The sequence below is a fragment of the Lepisma saccharinum genome, chromosome 26, assembly GCF_977018435.1.
Source record: "Lepisma saccharinum chromosome 26, izLepSacc3.1, whole genome shotgun sequence".
NCBI classification, from domain to species: Eukaryota; Metazoa; Arthropoda; class Insecta; order Zygentoma; family Lepismatidae; genus Lepisma; species Lepisma saccharinum.
The window spans coordinates 9,738,164-9,751,317 of record NC_139254.1 but is presented as its reverse complement, the minus strand read 5'-3'; the positions used below and the strand labels follow the sequence as shown (position 1 = coordinate 9,751,317).

The 13,154-nt window shown below is 36.9% G+C and overlaps 1 protein-coding gene across 5 annotated transcripts in view; it reads left to right on the top strand.

The window, feature by feature from the left end:
* The window catches only part of RhoGAP100F (Rho GTPase activating protein at 100F), an 858,958-nt gene extending 846,498 nt beyond the window's left edge, over nucleotides 1-12,460 (top strand). For 3 of the 5 annotated variants that reach the window (XM_083112158.1, XM_083112157.1, XM_083112159.1), the window contains 2 exons: nucleotides 2,890-3,085; nucleotides 8,524-12,460. In XM_083112158.1, the coding sequence (XP_082968284.1) occupies nucleotides 2,890-3,085; nucleotides 8,524-8,921 (594 nt within the window). In that variant the 3' untranslated portion in view covers nucleotides 8,922-12,460. Of the gene's footprint in view, nucleotides 1-2,889; nucleotides 3,086-8,480 lie in introns of all 5 variants that reach the window. The other 2 variants (XM_083112161.1, XM_083112162.1) reach the window with 2 other exon arrangements.
* The last annotated feature ends 694 nt before the right edge of the window (nucleotides 12,461-13,154 follow it).

Here is a 13,154-nt window from a genome sequence, read left to right as displayed (position 1 = left end):
AGATGTGATTCTGGGAACATTCATGTCTTTGCACTGCATTATAAAAATTGCTCAAGTCACTGTAGCTTGTATAGTTCCATGTTCCTAAATTTGTATTTAACAAAACACATGGCCAACAAAATAATTTATTAAGATCATTGCTGCCACATAACCAAATAATATTGTTGTACTGAGATGTTTTAAACAGCCTAATGAAAACTTTCCCATGTTTCTTAGTTGGTTTGGTTATGCACAGTTCAGGACACGGTCGCTCATGATTCACAATCACAAGCTCCAACTTTACACCATATGTTCTCAAACTGAATGGTTTTGAAAGAAGGTCCCTAGTCAAGGTCTTACCTTCAGCACTGCAAATCGATGGCTCTTCTGGTATGTCAACTATGGTGGAAATTTTCAATGTAGAATCATACTTTAACACCAGGTACAAAAACACGACACAAAGAACAGAAAAAAACAGCACAATATCACAATAAAAAACAACATGCATCCGCAGCACCCATGCTTCTAAATTAACCTTCCTTTTCACCCTACCTGCAGTGTTACATACCCTCCTTATTTCCAAGTAACTGACCACATGATGAATATGTTCAAGTACCAGCTGTGATTTCATTTCTTATAAATAGCATATGACTCGTGATCACTGGCTAACTTCATAATGTAATTGGTTGATTACTATAGAGTTTCAAACATGAAAATCGTACCGCGTTAGGTAGTGCTACGGATGCACAGAAAATTCTGGAAGTTAGCAACACTTGTGGCCAGTGTGGACGAATTCTTTACAACACCCTTGCCAAAGACAGATGCGGTCTTGGTGTTGCTTGCCCTTGGCCTTTTTTTCTTTGTAAACAGGGATGGACAGTGTCCATGCAAGAACTGCATAAGTCACTCGAAAAGCGGGGAGAAAGGCAAGCAGTCCTCTTCTTCTTAAGCGGTCAGTCTTGCCGCTTCGCCTAGCGTCGTCAAGGGTGTAGCCGGTTTATGTTTCAAGTCAAAAGAACAGAAAATAGAGGAAATGAAAATTCTGCAATGTAAATATCTTACAGTAAATAAATTCCATTCTAATGTGTATAAAGGCATTGAAAAACACGAACTTAAGATATCAAAAGTGTTTTAAAAAACAACGCAAGCGGCACTTGCCCCGCCTTTCCTTACCGCACGCTTCTGGTCATTCGATGTTTGATATTCCGGAGAGAACGAATAAAATAATGGTCCCATAAGCCTGATGTATTTCTCCTTACCTGCTATGGCCATCCTGGCAGTTTTGCTAAACCTGATGTGCATAAAAGAGCTAAATTTCACCATTAAAAGAGCTAAAGATGACTTTCACAGAGCTAGATTAACGAAGGCTGCATAAAGTGCCTCCTAGGGTAATTTTAGGTGTCAGAGGGGTGGGGGCACTGCTATTGTCGTTAGCTTTAAAGTGATGGCAATTTATTCTTAATTTTCACCACCTAGATTCGGCAGCATAACCCATCTCAATAATCCACTGATGCTCATATGAAATCGATAATAAAGGATTCCCGGATAACAATATTGTCATCTTCACCTTAGCCACGGCACTATATAAAAGTAGCTGGGGAGGTAAGAGGAGGTGGGCAACACAGCCAATATATAAATATCACGTCACGTGCAATATGTGCACTCATGGCAAAAGTTGGTCTTCGTGGGCCGGAGCCAGTGGTGGCAACATAGTGGGGCAGGTGCTACAGTTCACAGCGAAACGTGTGCATGAAAGAGCCAGATCTGGCTCCAAGAGAGCAAAGTTGGCAACAGTGATCGGCAGCTGCCACGGCGAGAAATACCTAGGGGAAATTGTCCCTCTCCCCCTTAATGAAGGATGTTGGGAATCACTGTTGTCAGCCCTTGCAAGATATGGTTCCTAACTTCTTGCTGCCATAAGCAGTGCCAAACTGGCACCTCGAAGTGGGTCATGGAGAACTGCCTGGATGCACTGGTGGAGGAATCGTTGCAGCTTGGTAGTAGGCAGTGCACAGAGATTGAATTGCAGGTGACATAGGGGTAGGCATTCAGGCACTGTACTTCCGCAGGGCGAATGCTCTTTGTCCCAACAACTGTTCTGTGAACATCGCTCCTGCCTGTCGGACCAGACCTGCTATTCCCTCTAGGCATGGTGTCAGCATGGTGACCATGCTGGTGTGTCTTGTTGATTTTATTCCAGTCTCCTATTTTCCTGGTGTGTTTATTCCACCTAAATTGTCCTGGTGTCCCACACCATCGCCGTGCAGTATAATGCACGAGCTTTGGGCTCTGGCTACGGAACACATGCAGGTTTGAGTCCCCCGGGGGAAGTTAAATAACTTTTCCTGGCATTTTGGCCTGTGTATGGGACCTGTGGCCGGCCACCCACCATCGTAAGGAAATTGGGGAGTTATGAACGAGTAGCGTAACCCGGTCATGGCAACCTGCAACATCAACTGGGGATTTGTCGAACTGACCACATGTCTACCCATAAACAGCTGAATGATCACCCACCTCTGGTAGGAGTGAGGCTGGCAGTTGGTAGGTATAGTGGAAGTACAGGCAAAAGAGCTTGCGTGCGACTCCTGTGCATCATACTCCTACATGGAGGGGAGGGGTAGAGTGGAGCATTAATTGCTGAAGTGTGTAAATAAGTGTAATAAACATCCTAATCACTTTTTATGTCTGTGAAATTATTCACTTACAAGGAGAGTTTTAAAACACATAAGTCCACATTTTCCAGTACGCGAATTTTGACAAATACAAAAATTAAAAAAAACAATGTGAATTTTATACAGAAATGAGTAATATACCATTTATGTTAATACTCTTAGTAGTAAGCATTCATTGTCAATGTATAAGTGAGTATTATTTGCAGATGAACTTAAAAATGTGCAATCTTGGTTGCAGAGTACACTTGTTTTCCTGATGGACCACCTGAGCTTAGTAGTTTCCCAGTCGGATCGTAATAAAATGGCTCCCCAGAATCTGGCTGTCTGCTTTGGTCCTGTGCTGATGCTGCAGAGTGAAGAGGGAAGGGAACAGGACTTCCACCGGCCGATCAGCGTGCTCAAGTACCTCCTTGAGATTTGGCCTAATAAGTCAGGTAATGTGCATCGGCTCCCCAAGGTGACATTTCAGATAGTTTGTAATATCTTCTTGGGGTGGGGTTGTAGAAGCTGGTAACTTTCACATTAATATCCACAAAGTAAATGGATTTCACGGTAAGGTGCAGAAGGATACATTTTTATTATTAACGAAAGCGCATAAAATTACTAAAGCTGGTTACAATTTCTTCCAGCTTCCATCATTAGGCTTAATGGAATGAAACACTAGCATACGCAGGATTGTTTTCGGAGGGGCTGGCTGGGATTGTAAATGTGGATATTACATTAAGAGGTGTGGGGGCGGGATGCACAATATAGTATCTCGTAATTATAACCTTTGTTTTAAAAGTTGATCAAAGGCAAAGATGGTAAATGGGGGGTCATGATATACCACTGTTTTTTTCCACTTTCCTTTGAAAATTTTGATTTTCTCAAAATTTCTGGAGGGGCTGTAGACCCATCAGCCCCCCTCTCTGCCATATACCAGTGTCTGAAAACAAGAAACAGGTAAAGTGTACATCTTGAACTGGAAATCCACTATTCTCACTCCATTAATTATTATCATATGAGCAAGATGTTTGACACCATATTTATTGCTGCTTTATCTTCCATTTTTCTTAACATGTATTTAATTACCCCCTACATGCATATAGTTGGAAATTAAGAAAACAGATATTTTTATTCAATGAAAAACCCCCACAACAAGACCAGTTAAGATGAAAACTAAAGCTGTAATTTGACAAGAGTTTAATTATTTTATTATTATTTATTTTAATTATTAATACATGTAAAAAATATTGCTTCAGACTTCATCCTGGATGACTTTATTTAATAGTTTTACAAAACTCCAAGGATACAAGAATATAACTCTTAAGAAACAAAGTGAACAAATTTTAACCATAACTCAATACAGTTTTAAATTCCCAAATATTCAATTTTATCAAATCCCAGTACGGGTATGTAACAATATAAATTCACTATACGATAAAAAAAATAAGCAAAAAGTATTGACCACAAGCATAATTTCTTGACTTTCATGACCTACCTGTTGATTTCTTGACCTTTTCTTGACATTCTTGACTGGTAGACATCCTGTTACAGAATTTTCTTTAACCTTTCGACGCGTGCTTATTTCACTCATGCGAGCAGTCGCATGTTCTACTTTTTACAACATACATAAATTATCTGTTTTCACAAGCTTAATATATTTTGTGCTCCTTGGTTTTAATTAGTTTTATCGTGTAAGATTCTTTATTGTTTTATATTGGTGTCATGCTCCAAGAAGCTTCCTGAGAATGTTTTTAATCTGACCAACTTCTGTCGTACACCAAATAGCTTCTAAATCCTTACCAAGCACAAATTCTGTAACAACACGTTCTTAAAACTTTAAACCTCCATCTACTAAATATTCATCACCACCTTCAATCTCATTCCCATCAAAATGGTCATCATGCTGAATATATTCTTCACTCTGGTCGCTGTAACTTTAATGTAAATCACTAATTACGCCTACATTGTCCTCCTTGCGTGAAGATTCTAGAAGAAATTGTTCTATTTTACTTGCATCTAATCTATGTGACATGTTGAATAAAAAAAATCACTCACAAAAAGTACAAAAATCAAAAATAAAATACTACACGAGAAGATGCATGTTGTAAAAAGTACAACATTACCTAACGTTCATTGTTAGAATCCTTATTTGCCACTGACAAACTGTTAAGGGCGTTGCTTGAACTTATAGAACTGGTGGGGACAGTCAAGAAACTGAATAGACATGGGCCCCACGTTACAATGTTACCAAATGCCTTTGCTAGAAACAAATGAACAACACTGTTGTAAAATTTACAACGTTGCACGTCCCGAAAGGTTAAACAATATTTATGCATCAGTAGCTTGATGCCCTGTATGTAGTAGAAAGAACCTATACGAAAAACTATTTTCCAAGGAAAAGGAGAGATAAATTGCAAGAAAGTATATGAATACCTTCTGTGAATAGTGTTGCCAAATGATTTAATATTAATAAAAATTGTGAAAATTACCAGCTTGCAACAATATAAATAGGATCAAAAGTGTGATTAATATAATTATAGTATAGCTTTCTTCTTGAAGCAACCTGATTAAGATAAGTAAAATAAGTATCTCACATTGTTTTATTTTAGTTTCTGGTACTTTTTTTTATTACACAATAACAGTATGTTCTTGTTATTACTCACCTGATACAGATTATTGGAAACAATAGAAATTTTGTGCAAAAATCAACTATATGCCAGAAATGGAAATGTAAGAGAAAAGTGTTTTTATTATTTATCAACAAATTTAATATACTTGTTTTCCATTTTAAATACATGGCAGTACTTGTCTTCACATGAAATTTATTTAGCGCATATTGCAACTAAACATATTATTTTGTGAGTATATACCACAATTTTTCTTGCTGCAATTCTTGATCATATATGCTTGAACATCGTTATCTATTGTTACTGTCACTGTTCTTCATGTTATGTAACAGGTTAATATTTTCCATGAGAATCTCAACTATCTCCATAATCTATTTCTTCTAAACTGAAAGTCCTGGTTTCAGATCTTGAATGGAGCGTGTACTTGTTCTGTTATGTCATTATCAACAGTCGTCCTTCTTCGCACTATTAATCCTATGACAGCTCAATTGCGGATTACCATTTGAAATTTCATAAGTTATTTGCTTTTTAAGCACAGAATATATTATCTTGAATATTCTAGAACTTGTCTCTGCTAACATTAATTCCCAGTGAAAATTCTAATTCCGCTCCATAACAGGGTTCTATAGCTGGAAAGCAGATTTCCTATCCTAGATGTTTGCAAATGGTTCATGTATCTTGTAATGCATATTAGAACGTTTGTTTTTTCAGTAGCTTAAATTGTTCAACATTTCAATGTGCTATATGTATTTTTCCAAGAGACAAAAATACTTTTCATCATGAACAAGATGTATATGCAGAATACATTGAGCATATTAAAAACTTTCAGCTACTGAAGAAACAAACGTTCTTATTAATGTTAATTACAAATTACAGACGACCTTAATCTCAATATTGGTATGAACTATTATCTTCTTTGACACCATAAACACTCTTCTATACAATATTGTTAGAAAAATAACCTCAGTAACGTTTCGAATGAAGGGGAAATATATTTAGATAACTTTGTTTGATTAAACTAAACTATAATGTTATGTGCATGGTGAGTTTAAAAATGAAGGAATAGTATGTAAGGAAAATTTATATTTTGAGTACTTTTTTACATTGTAGTTGCAAGTCGCAGAAAATATGTTCTCAACATGTACCTGTTTTAAATTCTCAAATATTTTTAGCAACTCCTACTTGCTTCAATAACATAAACTGACAGCATGACAGCATATTCTGGTTGCCTATGATTATTCTCGTGCACGTGGTCTGATGGAAGTCCACTTTATGCACAGATAGGCTAATTTGGACTGGAACTACAGTTTAAAGTGATATCCAAACCACTGGATGTGCCTCCACTGGGTATCAAACCTGGGACCCCTTGATTAAAGGCGACGACATTAGCACTACGTCATCGGGAAGGCCCTTATGATGTACATAATTGTGAGCAGCAATGAATTTCTTGTTGTCAACATTTTGATTGAACAGCTGCAGTTCTGGACCTTCCTAGCCATGTAAACAGTAACGTCATTACCTTGTATTAATAATAATAATAAAAACTAGAAAAATACAAGTGTTATTGTAAGATTTGATAATCAAAAGAAATTTCACTGTTTCTTGATCCTTCTTTATGGGAGATATTATGTATAAAATGATGGCCAGTTCAAATCCGGGAACTTTTCTAACGGTGGAAGCGGCCCCGGCGCCCACCCAGCGTCGAATGACATGGGTACCTGGGGGAAACCCTGGGGGGTAAAGGCGGTCAGGGGCATGATGCTGATCACATCACCCCCACTCATGACCGGATCAAGAAAGTGTGGGGCGTTACCCCCACACCCCCTATACGCCTTCATGGCGTGGTGCTATGCACAGGGGAACACTTTACCTTTTTACCTTTATTATGTATAAAATTGTTGTTGTAATTGTTCATTTATTTTCAAGAATATTCAGTAAACTCTGTTCTATTCAGTAGAAAACATTTTTCATTAACCTAAAGAAGGGGTATAAGATAATATAAATGTTTTCCAAAGACACATCCTGTAAATGCAACAAGTTATATCAAATCATTTTTAGACATTCTTGAAACATCATCAATTTGACATATGCTACGTGACAGTTCCGGGATTTATCGTGAGGTTGAGGTATTGTCTGTATCCCTACCTGTTTGAGGATTATAATAAGGTACATATTGTGAAAACAGTTTCTCGTCACATTTTAATAATACAGTAAAACCTCATTAATCCAGACTAATGGGGGAGGTATAATTTGACCGGTTTAACAAAAGTCCGGATTAACTGAAATAACCTAAGAACAGTAGAAAGTGCATTAAAACTCCGTTTATAGCAACAAAACATGTTTATTATGGTGCATTTAAAGGGCATAGGCCTAAATACACTATACAGTACAGTAAGTCTGCGGGAAACAGAATTTAATCAGTCGTTGACTGCCTTTTCTTTGAGAAGTTCTTTTTGTTGACTTCTAGCTACATTTAAAACCTTGCATTTTGCTTTTAATTGTACCTCTTGGCTGTCCGGATTAAGCGAAGTCCAGATTAACGAAGTTTTACTGTACATGATATTTACTATGTTTGCATTTTGAGTATTTAATTTAAATATATCACATCACTTGCAATTGTTTACCTTGTTGTAAAGCAAAATAATATTTGCTTTGAGAATTTTACACGGATGCTTGAGAGTTTATTAAAGTTTTGCATTATTGCTTTTTTCAATAATAATGTTTTAATTGTTGAAATGCAAATGTAGGCAATGCTGGATGATCTTGAATGTACACAGGTTTGCTGAATTGTCATTTTTTTCTTATTTCTGTGTGCATTATGCTTCAATGGTTTAATTCACCTCACACCCTTTGACTCTGTGTACATTAAGTGTAAATATCCCCCATTTTATGATGTTTATTTTTCCTCAAACGACTTATGTTTATGCAAATATTATTTATACATTGAGAATGCATTTTTTAAAAAAAGAAACAACTTGTACTTGCTTGAGCTGCAACTTTTTTGACCTTGTGTTTTCTGTATGAATATGTATTGTTATATTTTTTATGGCAAATTGTTTATTTTTTTCTCTTGCATCCAAAAAAGTATTGAGGGCTTTGCTTTTGGGAACGTTACCATTTTTTATTGTCCCGATGGTTTTTTGGCTGTTTATGTTGTACACGATGTTACACCAGTCTGCTTTCCCAGCCTCTGCACAGTTTTTCATTGTTGCTCTAGACATCACTGCCTGAGGGTCAACAGTGCTCCTTTCCACAGACAGTTCGGGAATTAGCCAGGCCAAGCAAACCTGAGAGTTGGTTTCTTAGGGGATCACGTGGAAGGGGACGGGGCCAAGGCAGAGGGAAGAAGTCTTCGACGTCTCTGTTCCTCAGCCCAAAGAAGTCCCCCGGATCGCCAAGTGAGTCGTCCCCTAGCCCACCCGTTGAGCAGGCACGTCTAAGGGACCGTCTGCCGCCGATGGCTTCGGAAGCCGTCGTGCAGAGTAGGATTTCTCCGCAGCCTAGTGCCGCCAAAGAAGAGGAGGAGGAAGAAGACGAGGAAAGTCAGAAGGAGGATAAGAAAGAGAGTTCAAGTGAGGAACGGTCGGATCCGGCGGAATCGGAAGAAACGAAGCCAATTAGGAATGGCACGGACGAGGACGGAACGGAAAATGATTGAACGAAGCTGTTATTTAATACAAAGGTAGTTTTTTGAAAATAAGGAAACTATAAAAAGCTACAGTTTTACAGTAAGACTAAAGTGTTTACCAATTTACTGTGCTTTATACATTGCAATGGGGAGTATTGCATTATCCACAGTAAACATTTTTAACCAGTGCTTTGTATATTGTACTGGATGTTGTGCCAATGAAACTTGGTATGATTTTATGTTCATTAATTTATTTCACGTGACAGGCATAAGATATTTTTTATCTTGACTCTAAAAACACACACAATATCCTCAGTTCCTCTTAATACATAAAAAAATATCAATTACAAGGAATTATAATTAATTGTTTTACTGAAGAAGATATGAAGTAATTTGATAGAATTTTGTTGTGATTGTACTGTGGTATTACTTGTGGAACTTACTAGTATATTTGATATGCTGTTTTGTAATTTGTTAACAGTTATTCAGAGTTTGTGGATTAGATTGTGTACATCACAGTATTTAAACAAACTGCAGTAATATACACAAGTTGTGATTTGGATAGGGTATTCAGCATCTGTGCTTTTTTTTTAGTTTCCCATGCCACAGTAAGGAATTTAGTCATGACTACTGAGCATGTATACCATATTGTATGTAAGATTGTAATTCTGGATGTGTCTTTTGAAGTTTGGGCATTCCCACCCCCTCCCCCCATAAACCCCAGATTTTTGCCTCCTGGTAAAAAGTTTTCACGACACAGTGGCAGGGGAACTGGTGATGGAAGAATTTAAGTTTGAATAATAATGTGATGTTAATATTTGGGCTACTTTCACAGTGGATTTCTGTCAGGTAACAACATATATATACCACTACAGAGTTATCCTATGAGATCTGGTTTGACAAGACTGGTGGATTATGTGAGAGTCAGTTCTTGCACAAATTTGTACTTGGAAGGATTTTTTTTTATGTTGCATATTAGCATCAGTGTATATTTGTATGCAGTGTAATAGATGAGATATGATATATAAGTATATATATATATATATATATAAATATTCAAGGTTGTGCAGTACAGCAGATGTTGTGTTATATTGTTGTTGATTGTAAAAAGAGTGAACAAAAGAAAGAGATGAATATAAAAATATTGAGGGAATAGCGTTAGTGCCATTACGAAAAAAGAAAGCAAGTAGAAGTGCCTTGTATGAAATTTACATGCAAAAAGAAAAGAGAAAGTTAATCAGGGCAATAAATTTAAAAGGCGGAATCAATAGGCTCACTGTGGAAGTAGTTCAAGCTTCGCTGGTCAATTTGGAATGCTTTGAGACGATGGATTTTCGAAGGAAGTAAAAATGAATGTTTACAACGGAACAAAACTTGTTTAATAATAAAAAAAAAGAATGGTCATTGTATCTCCTAGCCCCACCTCCCCCTTTTTACTAGGAATGCCAAATCTGTAGTTAGGATTTGGACCGTTTGTCAGTGTGGTGCCAATGCTTTACACACAGTATGATGTGGACAATACGTTTTGAATCCGTTTAGCGACTGGTGGAGATGTAGGTACATATAATGTTCAGTGAGCAATAACGTGTACTGAGGTTGAAAGATGGGAATCCTATCGGTTCTATAAGCTGTGAGACATGACAAAAAAATACAAGTGAGACGAGAGTTCTTATGCAATATCACTGCCATAATAGCCAACAGAAGAGTCTTATAGTCCATATACCAGATACGATACAATAAAATGTCATTCAATAGAATGGGGCATACATTTCTTCCATTTTTGTTCCTGTACAATTGCTAAAATACAACCAGCTACCCCAGAAACAAATTTCTCCTTTCTTCCTTTTATCGGAGAAAATTTATGTAATATACAAGAAGTTAGAAAAAAAAATGGTGCTACTTGGCTGCAAAATATTGCTTTCATTACGTGTGTTTGGGTGTATATGCGTCTGGTTGAGATCAAGCATAACGTCAATGAATATGTGCTTTAGTATGTAGAGGACGTGTGTTTATATCCATCATAAGCAATTTTTGCGTGCAAATAAATCCAACGTTAGCATTATTGTTAACTCCTCACATGCATTTGTAGTCGTGCATTTATTGTGCATTGCCTAAAGACACTTATGTTTGCACCGAAGTCTGTATCTGTATGATATTGTAATTCAGGCTTTTTTCGGTTTTTCTTATTTGCTTGTTTCGATACATCTTGAATAGGCCCCAAGGAATACAGTATGCATCAACAGTGATAAATGAAATGACTGTTCGAAACACCTCTCTCATATTTTCTCACAGCATAATAAAATCACATCAGCAGCTTACAAACACCATCACACCACTTGTCAAATAAATGAAACACAGAAAAATATATATATAAATGGATGATATTGAGTTCAAAATATATATATTTACAACTGATGAATGTTAAGGGGAAAATCAATTTGTGAAGGGAAATAAGCAGTTCTTCCATTGAGTTTATAGAAAACTTTTTGCAAATCATCTGCTTGCATGCTTAAAAGCTTCAATAAGATTCCAATAGCAAACTGTACAAATATTGCATTGATACTGTGTAGAAACCATAGTTGTGTTTCAGAATGTATTTAAGGGAGAAAAACATTCTGAAATCACAGTAAAAATACAACTGACATGTCATGTTTGTTATGGCTCGTTGTTTGTGTAACTTTCACAATAATAATTCTGCAATGTTCTTGGAGGAATTACGAAATCTGTTATGTATAAAGACTTAATGACAGTTGTAATGTTTATTAAAAAGTCAGTAGTTCATATGTTTTCAAAAAACAAATCACTTGATGTTCAGAGGTAAATACTTATTGTTAAAAGATAGAAAGTTTCACTACAAGCATTCTCAATAAAACTAAGTCTGAAATCTAACAAGTTATTTATTTTTGTCATAATAACAATAGAACTTTTCTGTTTGTGCCTTTTAAAATATTAAAGTATTAACTAAAAGTGATTGTTACATTTTTGGCTGACTTTTGTTCACGTGCTATTTGAAATTTCAATATCTCATGTTTCTACGGGTAGTATTGTTTCTTCTAACAACATGTAAACCAAGAAAATCTTAGAAACTGTTTTGATGGTGTGACATTTCTTTCTTCAACTACATACATTTAAAAGAGAGTTGTTTTTTTGTTTGTTTTGCTTTCCCTGTGATTCAGTTCATAACAAGTTGTTATAGTTTTGTGGCAACCTTACAAATATTTTAACTATGATAACAGGAGTTGAAAATCTCTAATCTGATGCTTCATGATTGATTTTTATACTTGTAAAGAAATGAATTTTTATTGCCTAGCTAAATCTTCAATAGTGAACAAAACTTTTAGAGACAGGTGTGTTAATTTGTGACACTTATTCTAATTTTCATATTGAACTTTTTTTTGCCATGGTGTTGTCAGAGTTCAGGAAAAGAATAAAAAGTAGAGCATTCAATGAATGAAGTCAAGAAACACTCACTCCCCCCTCTCTCTCTCCCTCCCCTTCACTCACTCTCTCTGTCTGCCCTTCCCCTTCACTCTCTCTTGCTCCATCTCTCTCTCTCCCTCTCCCCTTCACTCACTCTGTCTCTCCCCTCCCCTTCACTCTCTCTTGCTCCCTCCCCTTCACTCACTCTTTCTCCCCCTCTCTGCCTCGCTCCTTACCCTCCCTTTCACTCAACTCTTCATCCCCTAGCTCTCTCTTGCTCACTCTCACTCACTCTCCTTCCTCTCTCTCTCTCTCTCTCTCTCTCTCTCTCTCTCTCTCTCTCTCTCTCTCTCTCTCTCTCTCTCTCTCTCTTCCTCATCTCTCTCTGTGTCTCTCCTTCCCCTCCCTTTCACTCACTCTTGCTCACTCCCACTCACTCACTCTCTGTGTATTTCTCTGACTCACTCTTTCTCTCCCTCACTTACTCTCACTCTGATACTTTTTCTCTTTCTCTCTCTCTCTCTCTTTCTTTTAAACAAAGACGTTTTTCGAGGCATTTTCCAAATTTTCATTTCATGGGCTTCTATCATCATCCACATGATCTTCTCTAACACTCCAGTACCATCGGTCTTCAACCAGACGTTTGCATTACTACTTCTTACCTGGCCCTCTACTGGTATTTCCAATATACTCTTTTTTGTGATGGTTCTCTTCATATGCGTATTCTGCTTGGAGATAACTCTTTCCATTTTGTGATACAAGAGCATCATTGTTTCAGCAGTCTAAACTCATTGCTTATCTACCCTCAAAGGCCTGTCAGCGTGGCTTTTTCATTGTGTGACA